The following is a 23,276-nucleotide window of genomic DNA, read 5'->3' as shown; positions in this document are numbered from 1 at the left end:
CTGACATGATTTCCAGAAACTCCTGACTTTGGTATCAGCGATCACACAGCATTTCTGTGAGTTCTTTTTGGCCCTTAATTATCCTGCTTATGCTATCCAGAGCTATTCTGCAATCCAGGTTGAAATTCAAACTTCCAGTTACTACTCAAGATTTCTGAACTAGGCCAAGTTTTAACCAAAAATGATAGGTAATAAATTACTAACAGAAATGATGCACTAGGACTTGGAAACACTTTTTTCTTTTATAAACAATTTGGTATTTTTCAAATCATCTTCCAATATATAAGTAATTTTTTTCTTACACTACAGTATCTGTTGATTTTTCAAATGGAAATTTTGTGCAAATGTTAAGAAATACCACATTGGTGACCCCTGAAGGTGCCAGCCAAGAACTATCCTGAAAGACCATATAATCTGCGGCCGAACCTTGGGCTTTCCTCAGACTTCCGCTCAGATCATCCTTCGCCCACCCTGACCTTAACACTGCGAATTGACCTCATCCTCCTCTTGCTTCACATCGACAAGGATCACCGCACAACTCCTTCAGTTTCCACAGCTGTGTTAGTTCTTGCGGAGAATACTGAGGGGAAGACAGCATTCCTGTTTCACAGGTCTTCTCACACAGCCACAGGCTGTCCTGTTGAAAAACAAAACAAAAGCTGATTTGGGAGCCGTGACATACCTTGCTGGAAGACAGACAGCGTGCATACAGGAGCTTCCAGATCCCAGTAAGGCTGAAGTTATTTCAAAGACAAGTGCATGTGTGAAGCCACTCAGCTTGTGGGGCGTAGGAGAAGCACCCACCGGTGACCGTGAGGCTGTGGAATAAAGAAACAGTGCAGTGTGTGCATTAAGAGTTTGCGAAGGGAGTTCTATGAAGAGAGGGTGTGGAAACCACAAATGCAGAGTTTCGTATTTGCTACTGGAGAAGAGGTGGCCAAATAGCATTATGAACAACGGCAAGTACTGAGGGAATGGTTACAGTATTCGGGGGACAATACCAAGTGCTTTATAAATATTATCCAGTTTACTTCTCACAATAACCCTGTGAGGTAGGAATTATTTCCTTTTTACAAATGAGAAACAAACTAAGAGTGAAGAAACTTGCTCAAGGTCACGGTGAAGTTCATGCTGGCAGGCTGAGTAGGAAGGATCGAAATGGAGTCTTGTCAGACTCAGAGTCCGAGTTTTCACCCACCAGCCTACTTCCCAGCTCTGTGGACTGGCTTCTGTTTCCAGCAATATAGCAGAATACAGATCCCATTCAACTTGAGAACATAAAAAGGAGGGATATAATAAAAAATGTCTTTTTAAAGGATGGCTGAACTGGTGGCGAAGGAGAGGAAACTGGAGAGTAGAAGGGCCTGGAGTCAGCGTGTGCCTTGTACAGGCCACGCCTGGGGACAGGAGACTGACCACTCCTTCCTACAGAGCCCTGTGCCCCTGGGGGCCGAGAGCCTCCAGGGGTATTAAAGGAAACACAGAAGGCCTGTCTGTCTCTGCCCTGGCCCTGGATGGGCGGGACGGAGAGTCTCCCCTGAGCACCTGGCACCATAGCCCGCACTTAGGTGGGTGCAGCTGGAGTCACATTCTGCGGGGCCACCTCACTGCCAGAATCTGAAGTCAGCTGACTCTTTTGTGTTTTAAAGCTGCAAAGAATTTCTGATCCAACGTATAAAAACTCAATTCATTGTGAGTAGGAGAACTTCCATTCAAAACATCTCCTTTGGGTTTAGACTCAGACAAATACTGTGTGAGCTCTAGGCACATTACTGTGAACCAGATCAAGAGCACAGTTAGGATGCCAGAAGACCTCCGTTCACTGTGCTGCCCAAGGTTTGACAGCGAGGCCAGCCCCGCTCAGGCTTGCTTACCTGATATCTTTTAGGTCCTATGGCTGCCATCCAAATGCCCATGCTTACATCTTCACCCTACACAGGTCCCATAAAGTTTAAAATGTAAAAATGTAAATGCTATTTCGTCTGTAAAGACAATGCCACACCCATTCCCATAAGTAATCTTTCTACTTCTTTGTTTTGTGATTATTCTAACATGCAATGCTGAGGATGAATTATAACACTGATACACGAAGTAAAAGCTACCTGCCATTAACATGAAGCACACACACCACAATGAAGTATGACTATACACACTAAGTAAGCAGCCAGCCCCTCTTCCCGTGGACCTTAAACTTCCAGCACTGACGGTATGAAAGACACACTGGATTTAGAACCGGGCCGAGATTCATTGATTTGCCATCTCAGAATCAGCAGAAAAACAAGCTTAGTCTTAAGCTTGCTTAGTCTTCCTTCTTATGAATATAAACCTCTACATTCCTTTAGGGACTATACCTTTAAATATAGGCTGAAAACATAACAGAAGGCTCAAAGATTTAGGAATAAAATTTAGATTTGAGGGATAGGAGTGTATCCCTAACCTTTGAGGGCTGACTCCTATCTAGAATGAATAACAGGCCTTTCCCCAAGATCAGGTGGCTGTGCTTTTAATGACGGAATACTGAGTGGGATAAAACTTGTTTGGTCAGTGTACTCTTAGGTCAGAAATCCTTAATTACCTGGTAGGTCTTTAATCTCCCCGAGTTGCCAGCCAGCCAGTGGACGATGTCCCTGGAGATGACATACCCTGAGCCGCACGCAAAGGCGGGATAAGCGGGACTGGGGTACTCCAGTTCCTGCCACTTCCCGGTTCGGTCAACGGCCCAATTCAATCTGAAACTGACATGCAACATGAGTCGGCTTCTTTGTGTTGCTCTGACACGTATCCTACCACTAGTTAAGCTTGAGTCCTTAATTATCACTACAAAGGAATAAGCTGTAGAAGCAAGGAAAGAAGAATGAGAGATTATTGTTTTCGTCTAAGGACAGGAATTATTTATCTAGTGGTGTTTTATATAAAAGACATATGTTAAATTCTCTCCAAGTTGTATTTATGGAGTTTCTGAATCATCTTGTTTAGATATATTAAAATAAATGAAAAATAAATCACCATTCCCTATTGCATTCCTAAAGACACATAGAAAATGGTTTCAGAAATGTCACAAATTTATTGTAATGTACAGCAGCGTCTAATTTGAGTAGCACTTAATATGTAGGGCATGAGGATAAAAGCCACATCATTTTCCATCCTTCATTACATTAGCCTGAGGTTTTCCATTTAAGAGTTTTTTCCCCTTTAATTGTAGATTAATAAAATATAATGACCCAGGGGCCTAAGAGGGAAATTTCCTATCTCAACCACATTTTTCTTATGATAAGTGACTTGTATATTTCATTCTAAATTAACATATGCTCATGAAATGAACACCAATGGCCTAACAATGTTTAACTTACTTTCCCCACCAAAAATTAGGCCCATCCAGATTCTTAAGGGCGATTCTATTAAATACAGCTTCCAAGTCTATGTAACAGTCGTCATCCGTCTTTAGCAACAGATCAAAGCTGGTTGTTTCCACAGTCCTGTTGGCGAAAGGGGGGATATGAAAGGGCGTCCATACGAGGAAACAGCAACACCAATGTGGTGACACTGCTAACATCTTAATGAAAACTGGCCCTGTACTGTCTGTATGCTTGGCCAGCTTTTATCCATCCAATATCGGGAGCATCTGCTCTAAGAGCATCGCTGCTGCCAGCTACAATCCTCACTTCCTATTAACAAAGGGGTATAACAGAGAGGTGCCACGCCAATTTTAAAAGGTATAAAGAAAAAAAAAAAAAAAGGGGTAAAGGAAGAAGAAAGAATACAATGAAAAAAAAGATCTGGCTTAAGTAGAATATATAATCAAACAAATGCTTCTCAGGCCTTGCCCAGGTCAGGCCAGCATACCTATTAAGCATCTGAACCTTGCCCCTAGCATTCTTAATGAGAGGGCCACGCAGATGAGGGGACAGATGCCATACCCGGCCTCTCACACAGAACGCCGTCGTACAACAGAATGTGTTCCATGCTGCTACTGATAGTACACTCAGGTATTTTACAGTGTTTAAAAAGCTGAGTTGTAACACTGAAGTACATTTTCCCTTGGAAACGATTTCCAGTAATTCACCTATTACAAATGACCTTCTGGAAGGCACAAGAGGGTGATTTCATCTATCTAGACATTAAAAAAATATATAATGGCAACTAGAAACAAAATTGACTCTTTGATGTCACACTGCCAATCCCTGTACCTCTTTTACCCAGAGTCTTGCAAGGGAACCAGTCAGAAGACAGAAATTTGAATTAAAGAAATCTGGAGAAAGTTTCATTAGGCCACAAAATGGTGAATTTAACAATGGGTCCACAACAAAAAGCATAACCCTACGTTTCTAAAGTTCATTTCTAGTTAATAGCATAGGCCATACATAATATTTGCTAATTAGAAATAAACTTTGGTGATAAAGGACACTGAGGTCACTGATGGATCACGTGAATAAAGATGAATGAAAAATAAAGATGTCATTTACGGTGTGGAGGGTAGATGGGGGGATGGGCTACTAGGAAGCAGGTCCGGACGTACAGCCTGTCAGAAGGTCACCGCACTGTTCCAGGTGCACGTGATGGCCCAGAACAGTGGCAGAGAGATTACGGAGAGAGGCCATGATCACAGAGATAACGCAAGTAGTAGAAGAGACAAAACTTAAACTGGAGGTAGTTAATTAGACCAAATTGAACTTCCACAACTGGGAGTCAGCTCCCTATAGAAAGCCCTAGAACTCAGCAGTCCTGATCTCCCACTACCTGGACCCCCATTCCCACTCCACCTCTTTACAGCCTCGCCCTTGCCTTGGCCAACCCATAACAGGAACCCCACTGGTGACCTTGAGCTAAAAGAAGGCTCTTTCTCTTACTACAGCTGTCAAACTTAATCCTGGTATTCTAGGCATACCCACATTTCCAGCTCGCATTTATATCTGACCTCTACCCACAAGATGACTCCAGAATTACACCGACTTGCCCCAGCTATGAAACTACCACCCATAAATTAAACTGTCTACCCCTCAGGACCAGGGAACTATATCCATAAAGGACTGATGATTTCCCATTCTGCTCAGGGCAAAACAGAGAAGAAAAGAAGGGACAGACTCTGGGGCTCACCGAGCAACAAGTTCCCTGATAAAGTTTTAAAAAAGAAAAAGACAAAGACGTGAATATACTTTATGGGTTTGGTCTAGAGAGAGAGAGAGAAGGTTTCAGTTCTACAGTCAGGGTAGACAGTATCAGGGGGCTCACAGCAAATTATGGGACCCTGGAGTAACTTAATAATATTAACAACTACATGTATTCAATTAAGAAGAGTCACTGTTAGAGTATATTATTATTGGTGGTGTTATTATAATAAAAGTAGGAGTTACAACCAAGATCCAAGAAGTATTGGAGGGTCTGGGAAGTTAATATGGTAGACTATAAGGGTTGCTGAATTTCGTCTTATTAAAGCTTCTGGAATTAGGGCAGATAGTTCTTAAATGGGTTGGAGGAGAGAACGGAAATATAATGTGGATGTTCAGCTGAATGGAATTCAGATCAGGAACCTGGGTGTAAATGGGGGATATAGGTGGGTGGGTATGAAAATGCCTGAAGATAGGCCATTTTCAAACTCACTGATTTTCACCTAATGTTGCCTCAGGACAACTATGCCAGTAGGAATGACTCAGTGAATCAACTTTTGCCTTGTTTTTGATACATTTATAGTGTTCACATTATGGATCAGCTCATCGAAATAGTAAAGCGGCAGCATTTTAGAAGATCAGTCCTCACAAAGAACCAGGATACAACAGATCACATCCCAGGTGCACAGTGCTCTTAGGTTTGTGTGTTTTTTAAAAAATCTCAGTGATTTGATGTTGATAAATTGTTTCTACATCAAAAGAAAAATAAAACATTACCTACCCAACATTTTTATAACCAACCTACCACTTATAGAAGTTCAGTAATTTTGCAGGAACGTTTCGGTAAGTGTCAACAACATCCACAAACACAATATCATCATAGAGGCTGCTTTCCTCCTGCAGTAAGGCATCCTCCTCGTGGAGATTACTTATATGATCAAGAAGTCTTCGAGGGCGAGAATGAAGATTTTTTAAGAGAGCATCACCTTCTAAGAAGGAAAAGAGAGCTGAAGAAAAAGACTATTGCAAAGTTAAGACCCAGAACTTGTAACGTTATTGCATTAACCCTCCTCCCAAGGTAACCTAACAACACAGTTAGGAACTCTGAAGTAGGGAAATGGGAATGCCCACACATTGCTGGTGGGAGAATAAAGGGCTACACTCACTGTGGGGAGCAACTCAGCAATACCTAGTTAGGCTGAAGATGTGCGCACTGTTTGACTCGCTGAGTCCACTTGTAGATATATCCCCAGAGACATTATTTTACACACTCACAAGGGTATTTATGGCAGCATTGTGACAGTGAAAAAATGGAACCAGCCTAAATACCCACCAATAGGAGAATGGTTAAACTGTGGTATGTTCACATAATGGAATACAGCAGTTAAAAAAATTAACCTGCAGAGCCAAGATGTGGAAACGACCTAAATGTCCATCAATAGATGAATGGATAAAGATGTGGGGTGTGTGTGTGTACACACACACACACACACACACACACACAGGAATATTACTCAGCCATAAAAAAGAATGAAATGCCATTTGCAGCAACATGGATGGAACTAGAGATTATCATATTAAGTAAGTCAGAAAAAGAAAGACAAATATCATATGATATCACTTATATGTGGAATCTAAAATACGACACAAATGAACTCATCTACAGAACGGAAACAGATTCACAGACACAGAACAAACAGACTTGTGGTTGCCAGGGCTGGCAGGGTGGGGAAGAGGGGATGGATTGAGAGTTTGGGATTAGCAGATGCAAACTATTATCTATAGGATGGATAAATAACAAGGTCTTACTGTAGAGCACAGGGAACTATATTCAGTATCCTGTGATGAACCATAATGGAAAGGAATGGGAAAAAGAATGTGTATATAATATATATATATGTATCTGAATTGGTTTGCTGTACAGTAGAAAGTAACAACATTGTAAATCAACTATATTTAAGTAAAATAAATTTTTAAAAAATTAACCTGATCTTGGATGTTAAGAGGAATGGCACTAAAAAATAATGCTGAGAAAAAGTATCTTGCCAATTGATATATACAATGTGATACCACAGGTATAAATTATAAGATACTTTAATCAAAACTGTATGTTATTAAAAGTTGTATACACATGCATGTAGTAGAAAATAGAAACATAAGAATGGGAAGGGTACACGTGAGTTTCAGGACAGCGGTCTCCTGTCCAAGGGGAAGGGAGAGGAACGGGGTAGGAAGTGCTGGGAGGGAAGAGGCTTCAACTGTATCTATAATGCCTTATTTCTCTGAAAACAAAGAAAGGAAGCAAATACGACAAAATGCAAACATCTGTTAATTCTGAGCAACAAGTACATGGGTGTTTCTTATAGCACTATTTTTGGTTTATTTATGATATTTTATAATAAAACTTATGACCAATGTGCTTTAAAGACATTTTAATTACCACCTTACAAGCTAATGGATCGTTTGTCACATCTGTGCAGGACTGCCCTCAAATAAGGCAGCAATCCTATCACTAGCGCAGGATTTTCTCAGCTGTCTCAAATTAGAAAATTTCTGAAAACTAAACAAGTGAGTGGCTGAGGCGTCGGGGAGAGAAACCGAGACGTAATCCAGCCCTCTGCTCTGTGACTGCGAACAAGACTGGGCATGGGGGCTGAGGGCCTGTGTCTGATTTCTACCTCTGCCACTGTTGGTAAGGTAATGGATGAGTCACACGTTTCTGGGCCTCAGCATTCTCATGTGTAAAAGGAGGAGCTGGACCACGTCTGTGGTTCTCAGGATTGCTTACTGAAATACAGATTCCTAGGCCCCGAGCCTAAAGATCCAGCAGGTCTTGGGTAGAGCCCAGGAATCTGTATTTCTAACCTGTGACTTCCTGTGACTTTGATGCAGGTGGACCACAAACAACCCTTTAAAAAACAGGCCTAAATAACCTCGGGTCCCTTTCAACTTTTACACTCTCCTCTAACGTCCTTTCACTGTAAAGATAAGGATAAATATACACAATTTAACACTTGAACGAAAGTGAAAGTGTTATAAAATTGCAGCAATAGGAATGGATGATAACAAGATACGAGCAGAAATACAGGATTTTTCATTAACAAATTGTACGTGTTGGTTTATTCTGCATATATCTGAAAAACACGAGTATAAAGTAAAGTAATATATCTGTGTGCGTGTTGGGTTTTTTTTGGCTGCGATGGGTCTTTGTTGCTGCACATGGACTTTCTCTAGTTGCGGCAAGCAGGGGCTACTCTTCGTTGCAGTGCGCGGGCTTCTCACTGTGGTGGCCTCTCGTTGCAGAGCACGGGCTCTAGGCGCGTGGGCTTCAGTACCTGTGGCACGTGGGCTCAGTAGTTGTGGCTCGTGGGCTGTAGAGCGCAGGCTCACTAGTTGTGGCACACGGGCTTAGTTGCTCTGCAGCATGTGGGATCTTCCCAGACCAGGGCTCGAACCCATGTCCCCTCTGCTGGCAGGCGAATTCTTAACCACTGCACCACCAGGGAAGTCCCTCTGTGTGTGTTTTGAATCTGATCATCTGTCTAGGTGCCATTTACAAGAATCATGTGGTTTATGACCTCTCAAACTTTGGAGGCATCAAACCCATGTAGGGAGCTTATTAAAATGCAGGTATCTGAGCTCCAATCCTGAAGATTTTTAGCTCTGTAGGCTTGAGGTAGGGCCCAGCAGAGATGCTAATGCCCAACAACATCTGAGAATTTGTGTCCATGTGATTCTTCCGAACAGCACGCAGATCCTCAGATTTCAAAAAACTATAGTCAGGTTTTCAGATATATCCAGTACATGAGAAGGAAAATCTATTCATTTTAATTCCTTTAGCCTAACACAAGTTATTTCTCTCGTTTGAAAGGAATTTTCCTCACCCAAACCTTAATCCTTTAGCCTCAGTGAGAGAAAACTTAAGACAAACAGTTGTTTAGGGTACAGTAGTTGCTCCTTGTAGAACAGTTTAGTGCCAGAAGTCTCAAGGGCCCCTCAAGTTTTTAAAGGCTCTTGATGGTACATACATGAGTTACCTGGCCAAAGAAAGGAAGTCGCTAGACATGCAGTTGGATGGTGTGTAACATCTGTACCCGGCCCCCCAGTGTGAGCTGTTTCACGAAACTGGCCTGACCTCCCGATCTGAGTCCTCCCCAGGGCTGAGCCACTAGCCCCTGTGAGCTAAGTCCATACCTTCCCTAGCAGAGTGGTCTCACAGTTTTATGAAAAATCTCTGGACTAAAATTAAGGATCCGTAAATTTTAAATCTCTATTTTTAATGGCAGGTTTGTGGGTAAAACCTGTACCTATTCCAGCCTACCCTTAGGGGTGATGTTAGAAATACTTCTATGAGGAAATACTGTATAAATAAAGATGCTAGAAATTGAAAAAAGCCCCAGCCCATTCACATCTTCAGACTACCTGTAGTGGCCTCAAACAGAGGGTCTGCCCCATCCTCAACCCTGCACTATTAAGGGAGACCCCTGAAGACCTGCCTCTCAGAATATGGCCTCTGCTTTCCCCAAGTCACTGTGTGCCTTCAGGGAAGCTGTGTCCTGATTCTTTTATAGGAATCCATGATCTGCAGAGCTTTGAGAAGCCAGATGATGCACTACTAGGCACCTTTGTTCCGTAAGTGGTGATCAGGACAAGTGACCAAGAGCAACCGCATCAACAATAGCTTTTCTTAGAGATCACGGATACAGGAATTCATTGATGTGGATATTTCCAGGAGCATCACTCAAGAAGACAAACACAGCCACTTCTTTTTGGAGTGGTGGAGAGGGCTGCAGAGCTCTGAATACATTGAAAGCCATTGAATCAGATACTTTAAAAGGGTAAAGTATATGGTATGTGAATTATGTAGCAATAGAGCTACTATTTTTAATGACCAAAAAAAAAGAGAAAAGATTACCTTGGATATCAAAAGTATGAAGATGAGGTAGGCGACATTCAGTATGTTTTTCAGCTTTTAACCAGTTGACTTACCCTGAATGGTATAAATAAAGCCACCTGCAACTCCCTCCACACCTTCCATGAATTCATGGGGCAAGGCACCCTCCCCAGCCTGAAAGAAATCAGAATAGAAGTGCTTGGTGTTTTATTACTAAGAGCACATTTCTTATATTTGAAAACTGATTTGGCACAATTCATCATGTGACGCCACAGCACATAAATCCATCTAAGGTGCTGATGCACTAGACTTACGCTGTCAGGATGACATCAGCATTCGAGTTTTGTCGTCTAGTCCAAGATCAGGTACACACAGTAATCTACGGATTAGTGTTCAGAATTCCAGCCTACACAGAATCACGTATTCTTGAACTTGCTACCAACACTATTACCAAGACCAATTTTCTTTTACATCCGAACTCCACCACTTAAAAAAAATTATTACCACCTCTGATTTCGTGGAGATTGAAAATGCCCATGAGTTCAAATACACCCAAGCACATTTCAAAGTGACAGCTACCATGCAGAGACAAGCCCTCTAAGCAAACAGTTCAGCCCGAGCCGTACTGATTACTGATGCTGAAGGTGCCCACTGCACCAACAGCCAACAACAGTCCCCTCTACCGCTAAGGTGTGGAGCATCTTGGGTTATTACGAGATTTACCTCTTTTACCTCACAGGTTACCCCAGGCCCTTACTCAAAGTGAGGGGCCTCACCTCTATGTGTTCCACCCCAACTTAACACCCTACCAGCGATCCAGCTGCTGCAGGCTGGATGGGATTGTCACAGCCACGCCTCAGCATGTTTACAGCGTTTCTTCTTGACGGGTGGTCAAGAGGGCTTACTGCCTGGGTAGTCCTCTTTGAACAGATCCTTCTAGCAGAGCTGTCCCTGTACAAAGCAATGTTTTAATAAGGCCAGTAGAGAGACAGTGTTCTGCGGTGATTGTGGGAAAATTGCCATTCAATTCAGAATATGGTTTGTAGCTGAATGTGGAGGAAATCTCTAAAGGTGAGCGCTACAGATTCCAACCTTGTATGTCTACAAAAGATTGCACACTCTTTTTTTTTAACTGTACAATCTATACTGTTTTGGCTTGTTTACTTAACAGTACTTTATGTTTATTAACTTCTGTCTAAAAGGTCATAGCTTGGCTTTTATTTTGTCTTTAAACTTTTTCCGACATGATTACTTGCTGGCAAGGCAGCGAGACTTAGGAAAACTTCCAGCTCTACATGGGTTTCTTAGAATAGGCTACTAAGTTATCTGACTTTTTTTTAGGTTAGCTGAGTGTTTACACCATCACTGCCCTCCACAACCATATTCACCCCCGGAGCAGATCACTTGAGCCTTTACGTTTAAATCTAGCCCTCAATTCAGAAGTAAACTGATTTCCTTTTGTGCAACGAACTGAGCAGTATAGAATTCTGGCATGTTTTGGATATTTTTAAGTTTCATACACAGAAAAGGAGGCAAGATATTAAAGGCACTTGCTTTGAAAATAAGGAAAGAAAAAAAACTATAAATCCGTAAAACACTGTGTCTTAAATAAAGGACTTTTCATAATCAAGAATGAAATCTGATACATGGCCTACAAGGCTAAGGTTGTAATTACACATGAATTTGTGGGGTCTATCTGTCTAGTGTCTTTTCCCCTCACTGGACTATAAATTCCACTGTGGGCCAATAATGGGCCTGTTTTGCCCATGACTGTGCCTGGCTCACAAGTGTGCAGTAGATGTTTTCTGAACGTGTAATAACAAACCACATGATTTTCATTTCAAATTCAGGTATTAATTTACGTGAATAAGGTTAATATTTAATGGAATGTACTAAGCTTGTGACCTTAAATGCCAAGTGCTTTCCTAATTAGATTAGAGCATCAAGGACAACAATTCTGTCTGACATCAGCACATATACCACTTGTTTACTTAAAGTTCACCATTTTAAGTTTGCCTACACCTTCTTTTTCATCCTACACTTTGAGAAATTTATTCTCAAACTGTTTCAAATTTTAAAAAAATTTGGGAAATGAAAAGTAAAAGTCACAAATCCCAACATAAACGAAAGTGAATACTCAACCTTACTTTCTAATACTTTTATCTATAGTATTGTAACTGACATCATACTATCAAGGTGAGATAGTGAATATTCTGAATACTATAGAGTAAGTGAACTTAAAAGAACATTAACTTAAAAACTATGAAGAAATAAAACATCGCACTCTCTAAAATGCACTAGACTTAAGGCAAAACTATATATTTACTAAGGTTGAAGTTACAAAATCATACAACATTTGAGTTTTTCATCTTTACTGTGTGGTGCCTCAACATTTTCTAGTGTATATGTTCGAAAATACATAAGATTCTTTGTTCCATATGAGTTGATGTAAAAATAAACTTAAAAACACTTTTACATATTAAAAAATGCTAAGGTGTGCTAAACAACCTTTAAAAATGAATGACTTACTGTGATGACTCTGAGAACTCCTCCCCCATCATTGACTGTCACTTTGTGGAGATTTCTTGACACAAGGCCTTGGAGGTCTTGGCTCTCCCACACGATTGTACCTTCAAAGCTCTTTTGTGGAAAGATGAACAGTGAGTCGGTTTCTTTATTGCTGTCATTTAGGTTTTAAGTAAGTTTCTAGAGAAGAGTTTATTTTTTCTAAGACACATTGGTTAAGACTTTTACTGCGCGCTAAGACACCAATGCTAACGTTTTGGTGTATATCTTAGAGCACGTCTAAAACAATAGTTACAAAGACCTTATAGACAGTTTTACATGCTGCTGTCATTTCCCATTGCATCAAAGGCATTTCTTTATGCGACTGCTGCTGTTACAACCGCTTTTTCAAGTACTTGTAGCAATACTGCTGAGTGAATGCATCCTGATTCACTCAGACATCTCCCTACCGTTGGACATCTGGATACTACCAAATAGCTACTAAAATAATGTGAGGCGTGTTTTGGTGTAAATGTTTATTTTTCCCCAATACTTTGTTTTTTATTTAAAATAAATTCCGAGAGGTGAAATTACTGGGACAGGAATAGAGATACTTTGGATTTTGGTACACACTGCCAAACTGCTTTTCAAAAACAAATTCTACCTGTAGTGTCATTAGCAATTTATAAGAATACCAGTTGCATTGTCCTCTTCCCAGTATGGGATATTAGTAAAAGAAGTTAAGCTAATTTAGTAGATTTAAAGAAACGGTTCCTCATTTAATTGGTGTTTCTTTTGATTTCTCATGATGTTTATGAACTGTAGTCTCTTCTGGGAATTGCCTTGTCATGCTTCTTTGCCATTTAGCTACTGAGTTATATTTTTCTTATTAAGCTGTGTAAGCTTTAATAAATTAATACTGTATATTTTATATACTAAGAATGTTCTTTCAGAATTTTTTATGGCTGAGTAATATTCCATTATATATATGTGCCACATCTTCTTTATCCATTCACAAATAAATGGAAAGATATTCCATGATCATAGATTGGAAGAATTAAAACTTGTTAAAATGTCCATATTACACAAAGCAATCTACAGATTCAGTGCAATCCCTATCAAAATACCAATGGCATTTCTTACAGAAATAGAACAAACAATCCTAAAATTTGTATAGAATCAAAGATCCCAAATAGCCAAAGCAATCTAGAGAGAGAAGAACAAAGTGGGAAGCATCATGCTTCCTGATTTCAAACTATATTACAAAGCTACAATAATCAAAACAATATGGTGGGGCTTCCCTGGTGGCGCAGTGGTTGAGAGTCCACCTGCCGATGCAGGGGACACGGTGGCCGTGGTACCAAAAAAAAAAAAAAAAAAAAAAAAAAACAATATGGTGTTGGCAAAAAAACATACACATAGATCAGTGGAACAGAATAGAGCCCCGAAATAAACCCATGCATATGTGGTCAATTAATTCACAACAAAGGGGCCAAGAATATACGACAGGGAAAGGACAGTCTCTTCCACAAATGGTGTTGGGAAAACTGGACAGCCACGTGCTTAACATGAACGAAACTGGACCACTAACTTATGCCATACACAAAAATCAACTCAAATGTGTTAAAAAAAAAAAACTTGAACATAAGACCTGACACCAGGAAACTCCTGTAAGAAAACATAGGCAGTAAGCTACTTGACATCCGTCTCGGGGTATGAGTTTTTGGATTTGATACCAAAAGCAAAGGCAACAAAAACAAAAATAAACAAGTAGTACTATAGCAAACTAAAAAGCTCTGCACAGCAGGGGAAACTATCAACAAAAGGAAAAGGCAACCTACTGAAAGGGAGAAAATATTTGCAAAATCATGTATCTGATAAAGAGTTAATATCCAAAATATATAAAGAACTCAAACAACTCAATAACAAAAAGCCAAAGAAGCCAGTTTTAAAAAATGGGCAGAGTATCTGAATAGACATTTCCCTAAAGAAGACATACGGGTGGTGAACAGGTACATGCAAAGATGCTCAACATCACTAATCATAAGGGAAATGCAAATCAAAACCACAATGAGATATCGCCTCATATATGTTAGAACAGCTAGTACTGAAAAGAAGAAATAAGTGTTGGCAAGGATGTGTAGAAAACGGAACACTTGTGCACTGTTGATGAGCATGTAAACTGAGGCAGCCACTACAGAAAAATGTTTGGAGGTTCCTCAAAAAATTAAAAATAGAACTAGCATATGATCCAGCAATTCCACTTCTGGGTACTCATCCAAAGGAAATGAAAACACTAACTCAAAAAGATATATGCACCCCCATGCTCCCTGCAGCATTATTTACAAGAGCCAAGACATGTAAGCAACCTAAGTGTTCGTCAATGAATGAATGGATAAAGAAAATATGGTATCTATATAATGGAATATTACTAGCCATTAAAAAGAATGAAATCTTGCCATTTGTGACAACACGAATGAACCCCAAGGGCATTACACTAAGTGAAATAAGTCAGACAGAAAAAGACAAATACCATAAGGATCTCACTTATCTAAAATAAACAAAAAGAACTGAATTCATAGATACAGAGAACAGATGGGTGGTTGCTAGAGGTGGGTGGTGGGAGGTGGCTAAAACGAGTGAAGGTGATCGAAAGGTGCAAACTTCTGCTTACAAAAAAATAAGTCTTGGGGATGTAATGTACAGCCTGGTGACTGTAGTTAATAATACTGTATTGTATATTTGAAAGTTGCTAAGAGAGTAGATTTTTCTTTTTTAATAAATTTATTTATTTATATTTATATTTTTGGCTGCATTGGGTCTTCATTGCTGCACGCGGGCTTTCTCTAGTTGTGGCGAGCTGGGGCTACTCTTGCGGTGTACAGGCTTCTCACTGCAGTGGCTTCTCTTGTTGCGGAGCATGGGCTCTAGGCTCGCGGACTTCAGTAGTTGTGGCACGTGGGCTTCAGTAGTTGTGGCACGTAGGATCAGTAGTTGTGGCTCGCGGGCTCAGCTGCTCCGCGGCATGTGGGATCTTCCCGGACCAGGGCTCGAACCCATGTCCCTGCACTGGCAGGCGGATTCTTAACCACTGTGCCATCAGGGAAGCCCCTAAGAGAGTAGATCTTAAAAGTTCTCATCATAAGAAAAATTTGTAACTATGTCTGGTGATGGATATTAACTAGACTTGTGTTGATCATTTTGCAACAAATACATATATTGAATCATTTTATTGTATACCTGAAGCTAATATAATGTTGTATGTCAATTATATCTCAATTAAATAAATAAATAAATTTAAAGAGACTGCCCTCTGAGTTGAACTAATTAAATTCTTCAAGTAAAAGAAACAATGTTTCCAATAACTGGGAAGAGCTCTAAGGTTGAAGCTTAATTAGTAAAATCAATACCTTAAAACACTATAGGAAAGCTGGTCTAAGAGAGAATTTTGGCAACAAGTAGCAATGTCTAAGGGTAGACAGAATAATTGGAAGATATAAAGCACTCTGGTCACATCCTACCTGGATGAGGCAGCTCTCAAAAACACCCACCACCTCCCACTGCTGTAATCAAATTCAATGCCCGAACCAAGTACAGTTCAGATTGTTTTTTAGGTGCCTTGACATATCAGGAAGGAGGTTCCTAGCTGGTGGCCACAAGAATTCAAACCACTCTAATGAGCTAACACCCATCGAACATGAATCAATAGACATTCTGGTTTATACATTCCGCAAGGTCAGCATTAGGACCCAAAAGCTAAGTCCTAGACCCTCGACTGTGTGAGGCTGCTTTGGGTTAATCATGTGTCTTTCTCCTGGCAACAACGACCTCTTCCCCTTGGGATACTTTACTTTCTTCTAAAACTTTAATAGTGATAAAGTTTGGAAGGACTGATGCCAAATAAGTTTCAGAGAAAGAAATGATAGGACTTAGTGAGTGCTTGGATATGAGAATTGAGGATTAAAGCCCACGATTCTGGTTTGGGTGCCTGAGAAAAAGGAGCTACTATGACCCAAGACTGAAAATACAGGAGGAGATGAGAATGGGTGGGCTGGAGATGCTATCACCATAGAACGCCCAGAGGACATTCCAAGTGGAGGAGTTCAGTAGGTGGCTGAAGTGTGTATGGAGTTCATAAGAAATCTGGGCTGCAGTAAACAGGTGGTAATAGATGAAACTGTCTAGGAAGAATGAGTAAAATAAACAGAAGGCTGGGTATCACATCCTAATGATTAACGTTTAAGGGGAAAACGAAAGAGGAGATAATGAAGTTATGTACTGGGAAGAAGGACTGGGCCAGATTAAGCTGAACCAGAAGAATGCATATCATATAAGCTAAGAGAAAACTGCAGTCAGCTAGGGTAAGGACTCCAGGTAAGTGTCCCCTGGAGGTGGCAGTTAGGTCACTGGGAATCTTTGCAATTATAGTTCCAAATGAACCATACCAAAGTAAAAGCTATAGTGACCTCAGAAAAGCTTCACCTTGAAACTACAAATCTGGCAAATATGATGACAAATCAAGTAATCCTCTGTCCAGTCCAGTCAACTGACCCTTGGCACCTGACTCTGCCCGGCACCCAACTCCATTTTGTTTGACTGGGTTGTGATATAACATCAACAATGTTGACTAAACTGAGTAATTACTAGAAAAACCCATTGGCCCAAAAAGTGATCCTGCTTTTTTATTCACTCAACTGATAACCAGTTGTTTTTGTTATGAGAGGAGGGAGGGGTTCTACCTTCTCCACCTCCCCTGTAGCTGCTCCATGGCACAGTTAAATTTCTATTCCCCACTTCTCTCACATGCCTACTTTCTACTTTCATACAAAGTAATCACAAAGCTAGGAATCTCTGCAGATGCGAAACAGCTTCTTTATGGCAATTCCCTGCTAAAATCATAAAACCAAAGGAAAAGGTAGGAAAGAACAGCACGGTATAGGTTAGAAAAATGAGCTCTCATAAGTCCTCTCACCCATAACGTAAGTGAGCTATGTGCAACCTATGCTGTCCATTCTTCTGTGTCCTATTTCTAACTCGTCATCCAAACCAACAGAGTAGCTTAAACATACACAGTACTTTTGTACCTGTAACTGTTAACGATTTCTTGTAGATTGGAGAAATGACTACCTCTAAAGAATTTCAACTTTCATAAAAAATAAGTATATAAGTACCCATGATACTAACAATACTGTCTCTAGTGACTCGAGCTGAATGAAAATATATTGAAATTAGTTTCAGGTTTCAGGTGCACTAAGAGAAATATGAAATTAGAGAAATAAATATTTTAAAAGAAACACACAGCAGTCTCCATTTAAATTTGTGACCCCCCAGTGAGATTTATGCTTTAGTGAGTCACACGACGAAAACAGTGCAAGAGCCCTGCTTAGCTGACAAGCCATACTGCTGACGTTACTCTAGCCGACTGTGAAGTGTGGAAGGAATAAGATGATGAACAAATCAACCACTTCTCCCTCGCAACTGGGATCAACGATCTGTTCTTCTTCGGGCATACTCTGCTGATGATAGGCAGGCAGGCAAACCCATTCATCACTATCATGTTTTCTGTGCAAATAAGCCCAAATAGGCTTGAGGCAGCAAAAATGAGTATCTATATAAAATTAAACAGGTTTTCAACAAAAATAGGATTTTGTGTAAAAGGAAAGAATGTTATCTTTAAAAGTTTTTTTTCTTTTAATAAAAGCTAATATATATTTATTTCAGAACATTTAGAAAATAAATACACAGAGAGAAGAAAATAAAAATCATCCATAATCCTACTCCCCCAGATGCAGACACTATTAAATAACTGCGTGTTTATAGAAGGAAAAAACGTTATTCAGATGTAATGAAAAACCAAAAGCTAGTTTAGCTTAAAGCGTCAAGGGAAATAAAGATCACAAGGCTTTAGCCAGTAGAAGTCTTAATAACTAAAACGGCCACTACCTGACTTGGCTGAGTCCTTCCCATCCTGAGTACCTACTGCCATATATACCATCCTGAACACTGGCAAGGAAGGCAGCTCCTTGCCCCAACCTAATTTTTATTCTGAAAAGCTTCAAACCTACAGAAGTTGAAATTACCACCCAAATCCCCTAGACTCACCAACTGTTAACATTTGGCAACATGTGCCTTTTTTTTTTTTTTTTTTTTTTTAAACTTTTTGGCCGCGCCGCACAACAGGCGGGATCTTAGATCCCTGACCAGGGATCAATCATGCACCCCCTGCAGTGGAAGCGTGGCGCCTTAACCACTGGAGCGCCAGGGAAGTCCCTGGCCACATGTGCTTTATCTCTGTCTCTAGACACACATTCTTTTCTGTTGTTCTTTGTTGTTCAATCACTTGAAAGTAAAATACATTTCACCTTGACTTCAGCATGTATTTCCTAAGGACAAGGACATTCTAAGGGAAAGTAATGTTTTTTTGTGGACTCATCAAACACTGTAATTCTTTCTACGAGGCTGACCAAGATAATGGAGCAGGCCCCATAAGACTGTGATTAGCCTGAAGTTAATATTACAGCATATCTTCTTTCTCCTTGCCCCACACTGTGACTCCTTCCTCTTGGAGTTTCTCTACCTGCGCACCGCTGACATCTGGGGCCAGATAATTCTCTGCTGTGGGGACGTGTCCTGTACGATGTGCGATATTCGAAACATCCCTGGCCTCTGCCCACAAGATGCCAGCGCTGCTCCACACAGGGTTGTCTCCAGACACTGCTAAGTGTCCCCTAGGGCCAAACAGCCCGGGGGGAGAGACACCGCTTTTGAAGAACCACAAGTCCAGAGGAGGACCAGCAGTGAAGAAGCCAGCGCACATTTCTTTACCGAATGCTCACCATGTGGCGGCATGTTTTAAACATTCTCCATCTAGGAAATCATTTATGCCCTAGCGTAACCCTCTGAACTGGGTGCCTCTGACAAAGGAGGGAAGAGACGCAGTGAGGCGAAGGAGCTTGCTCCAGGTCACAGAGCCACCGAGTGGCAGCGAGGGACTCAACCTCACCCACAGGCGGCTGCTCAGGCACCTGCACCCAAACGTGCCGCCCACGTTGCCTTCCAGGCGCGGCAGCCTTTCCTTTCCTATTCGTGCCAACCCGCGTGAGTGGTCTGTGAAAATCAATCCTCCAGCAGGCTCCAGACCTTTCTGGAGAGCACCTAACGCGGCGCTCGTGCTCCTGGTCCCCTCAGAGTCACACTCCTCTCCCCTGGGAATCGCAGAGTCTGAGTGAGGTTCTGCCCATGCTGGTTCTGAGCAGAAAGGCAGGACTCTCACTGATGACTCGCTTCAATCCTAAAGGAGCGGACCAATCAGTGCAGGAAATCTGCTTACAGCTGTGCCTGGGACACAGCAAGCTAAGCAGAATATCAGTGCTGGCTCTTCTATCCTCACTTGGACATAAACTGCTTTAAGGGCAGGGATCTTTGTACTACGTCTCAAATAGCCCCCATGCTTGGCATATACTAAGTTCTCAATAAATATTTTCTGAGTCAATGAGTAAATAAACCAAAGAGTAGCTTCCTTCAAAAACTGAGATCCAACACTTGGCCAATACTACTTAGTTGAGCCACTACTTTTAATTAAGAGTAAGATATACCTTTGATGGTACATACTTCATTTAACAAGGAAGAAAGTTCATATATGAAATTTTAAAAAGTCATATATATAGGTAAATAGGCATTCTCATATAATGTTGATGATTATTCAAATTGATACAAACTGCTAAACTGTCCTCCAGAAAGAAATTATCTGCCTCAAAAATGTGCAGAAATTTGAACCAACAATTCATCCTAAGAAAATAACCAGTTATGTACACAAAACAGAGTGTAAGGATGTTCACTACAGTCTTTTTTATAACACTGAGAAACTGGAAAATTTTTTCCAGTATGTTTTAGTTTTGCTTTTCTGTAAAATGCTTTTAAACAGAGGTACCCATAGGTGAAACAAAGGAGCTCCCTTTAACAGTCACAGAATTAACATGCAAAGTTTAACTACCTGTACTCGACTCCAAAGATACACAGCACCTTATAAAATGTGTGACTTTGCTGTTGCATAAATGTGAACAGCAACCCACACGCCTGGTGGTAGATGTTTCCTGGTTAGCCAGCAGGGCTGGTCAATCATCCAGCTTCCACATCTTAATTCAGCGTTCATGTCACTGGGGGAACTTGTCAACTAGAGCTCATCTAAAGTGACCGCCAGAGATGACAGGGAAACTGACCCCTACACTGTGGTTCCAAAGCATGCTGTTCAGAAATGTACTCAGACAAGACTGCAATAGCCTGGAAAGGCTGAGGCTGATGGATGAACAATGTGTTCATGTCCAGCTGTGTAATACACAGTGTAATACAAATACATTTGGGCTTAACTCCAGGGCTGATGAGGGCACCTGGCAGCTGAGGTGGTCCCTACCTAAGAGTTATGTTTTCAAACATCTTCCACTACTTGGAGAAGTTTTATTTATCTTGGAAATGTGACAGATCTCTTTGCCATTATCCTGTCTGCACTTCCCTCCTCCCCCCTATTCTTTAGATAAGCAAACTATTTGACTTACTCAAATGGTACCTGTGCCTGGTCTTTCTATCAACCACACCTATTACTATCCTTTGTCACTAGAGCACTCATGCAGTCCTCTACTCCACTAAATAAACCATGGTAACATGCAATGCTTTTCAAAGTGAGGTTTGGAACCTTTGGGGTATGATGTAGCTCTCTGGAGGGAGGAATGCAGAGTGCTACAGCTTAGTACATCCCTGCTGGTAGCCTCATCCACCACTCTGGAGAGTTGTCCTAGCAGGAGAATATGCAGTGTCTGCCTCTGGAAGCACATCCTCAGGCCGACAGCAGCCTGCACTGGGACCAGAGTCTCTTTACTACAGCCTGTACCTCTGGTAAGATGAACTGCTCCACAGGCTTGTACCACAGCTTGTTCACCTGCACCCCACAGCTCGGAGGACTGAAGCGAGCAATGAAGAGGGCCTCCTACAGATCGGGGAGAAAAAGACAAGAAGAAATACCCTATGTCAGACACGGCACATGCAGCAAGTTTTCAAGTTACATGTTGGTCAGCTAAATTCTCAGTGGCCCCGAACACAGTCACTAACATTGTTCCACTGCGGTTTGGGCATCATTCGGGTTTTCTAGTGCAATCATGGTTATTAAATAAAGCTACTGAAGATAACCAAAGTTGTCATGAAGTTCTAAAACACTAAATATAATCCAGATAACCTTAAAAAAAAAAAAAGACACCTTGAAATGAGGAGCATTAGGGAAAGTGTTAAATTAAGCCGACTTATTAGGTTTAGCCGCAAAGGGTTAAGAATAAACGGAAAGATCACAGATTTCTACATAGAACAAAGGTACTCAGGAATCCCCCTTCAAAAAGAACCTTTAGAAGAACAAACAAAAACAAAAAAGGGAACATAAAAGAGAACTGATCCTCATTATGTCTATTGTTTGCTTTGGGCCCTTACTTCTTGTTTTGGGCAAGAACACTTCCTTGTTCTCACACCTATTCTAGACACCGATTTGCCACAGGGGACGCTGCTGTTAAAGCCACCAAGACCATGCAGAAGTTCAGAATGAAGGGGGTTAATGAGTTAGCGTAGTTCTTTCATTAACATCAGCTCTTGGCAACACTAGGGTAATATTTTTTTACATCGTGACTCCCTGTGAACCCATTATGATCCACCTGGGATTAGGCCTTCCTTGAGGACAAAGATTAACCTCTCCTTGGGTAAAAACATGGCAACTAAAAGTGAAATCAACATGACCAAAATACTGTACATCTGAACCAATCTACTTGAGTGACAACTCAAACATTATGAATAGTTTAAAAAAAGACTATATATACTAAGAAAATTAAGTATCAAAAAACATTCAAGACTGATCCTAATTTCTAGATAAGGTTGACAGTGGAATTCAGAGTACTGCTATTCCAGTTACCTATTTGAGCTTCGATATCAATGAAACCTTTAACCACAATAATATATGAACTCCTATACTTGAGTAACATGACAAAGCTTTTCTCACTGGAATCATAATGGCTGGAATCATCACTAAGATTTGTTCCCTCTCTTATATTTATATTTATGTAATTAAGCACATTTACAAACTACATAAATTCTTTAGAGGACAAAGGACTAGGATAAACTGCAAACAAGAAATTTAACCTTCATTTGTGTGTTTATTGCCGACTGTAACATTGTACCCTGTTAGTAACAACCAACATTAACAATAATACAGGGGGACTTCCCTGTGGTCCAGTGGTTAAGAATCCAACTTGTAATGCAGGGGACGCCGGTTCAACCTCTGGTCGGGGAACTAAGATCCCATATGCCATGGGGCAACTAAGCCTGCGTGGCGCAACTACTGAGCCCGTGTGCCACAAGTAGACAGCCTGTGCACCACAAGTACAGAGCCCATGTGCCCTGGAGCCTGTTCACAACTACAGAGCCCACAAACCCTGGAGCCCGCACACTGCAACTACTGAGCCCACAGGCTCTGGAACCAGCATGCCACAACAAAGAGCCCGCATGCCGCAACAAAGAGCCCGCATGCCGCAACAAAGAGCCCGCATGCCGCAACTAAGACCCCGTGTGCCACAACTAAGACCCGACACAGCCAAGAAATAAATAAATATAAAAACATTTTAAAAGACCCCGCATGCCGCAACAAAGAGCCCGCATGCCGCAACAAAGAGCCCGCATGCCGCAACTAAGACCCCGTGTGCCACAACTAAGACCCGACACAGCCAAGAAATAAATAAATATAA

General features: G+C 41.1%; 2 protein-coding genes across 7 annotated transcripts in view; one reads left to right on the top strand and one right to left on the bottom strand.

Moving 5' to 3' along the window:
• The window catches only part of TBCE (tubulin folding cofactor E), a 113,173-nt gene extending 107,269 nt beyond the window's left edge, over positions 1 to 5,904 (top strand). Inside the window, exon 18 of one of the 2 annotated variants that reach the window (XM_024761436.1) lies at positions 5,689 to 5,904. The gene's annotated coding sequence lies outside the window, so the exon portion shown is untranslated. Of the gene's footprint in view, positions 1 to 309; positions 471 to 5,688 lie in introns of those variants that run through there. The other variant, XM_024761437.1, reaches the window with a different exon arrangement.
• Positions 1 to 23,276, bottom strand: part of B3GALNT2 (beta-1,3-N-acetylgalactosaminyltransferase 2) — a 51,308-nt gene that overhangs the window by 1,601 nt on the left and 26,431 nt on the right. For 2 of the 5 annotated variants that reach the window (XM_024761439.1, XM_024761440.1), the window contains exons 5-12: positions 21,389 to 21,484; positions 12,529 to 12,639; positions 10,095 to 10,173; positions 5,911 to 6,094; positions 3,351 to 3,476; positions 2,576 to 2,735; positions 1,875 to 1,931; positions 477 to 637 (exon numbers count right to left, since the gene is read on the bottom strand). In XM_024761439.1, coding sequence (XP_024617207.1) covers positions 497 to 637; positions 1,875 to 1,931; positions 2,576 to 2,735; positions 3,351 to 3,476; positions 5,911 to 6,094; positions 10,095 to 10,173; positions 12,529 to 12,639; positions 21,389 to 21,484 — 954 coding nt within the window. In that variant the 3' untranslated portion in view covers positions 477 to 496. Of the gene's footprint in view, positions 1 to 476; positions 638 to 1,874; positions 1,932 to 2,575; positions 2,833 to 3,350; positions 3,477 to 5,910; positions 6,095 to 10,094; positions 10,174 to 12,528; positions 12,640 to 21,388; positions 21,485 to 23,276 lie in introns of those variants that run through there. The other 3 variants (XM_024761441.1, XM_024761442.1, XM_024761444.1) reach the window with 2 other exon arrangements.

This window comes from Neophocaena asiaeorientalis, unplaced genomic scaffold (assembly GCF_003031525.2).
Source record: "Neophocaena asiaeorientalis asiaeorientalis breed wild unplaced genomic scaffold, Neophocaena_asiaeorientalis_V1.1 scaffold166, whole genome shotgun sequence".
Classification (NCBI taxonomy): Eukaryota; Metazoa; Chordata; class Mammalia; order Artiodactyla; family Phocoenidae; genus Neophocaena; species Neophocaena asiaeorientalis.
Note: the sequence above shows the minus strand (reverse complement) of the source record. Positions and strands in the feature narration are given on the sequence as shown.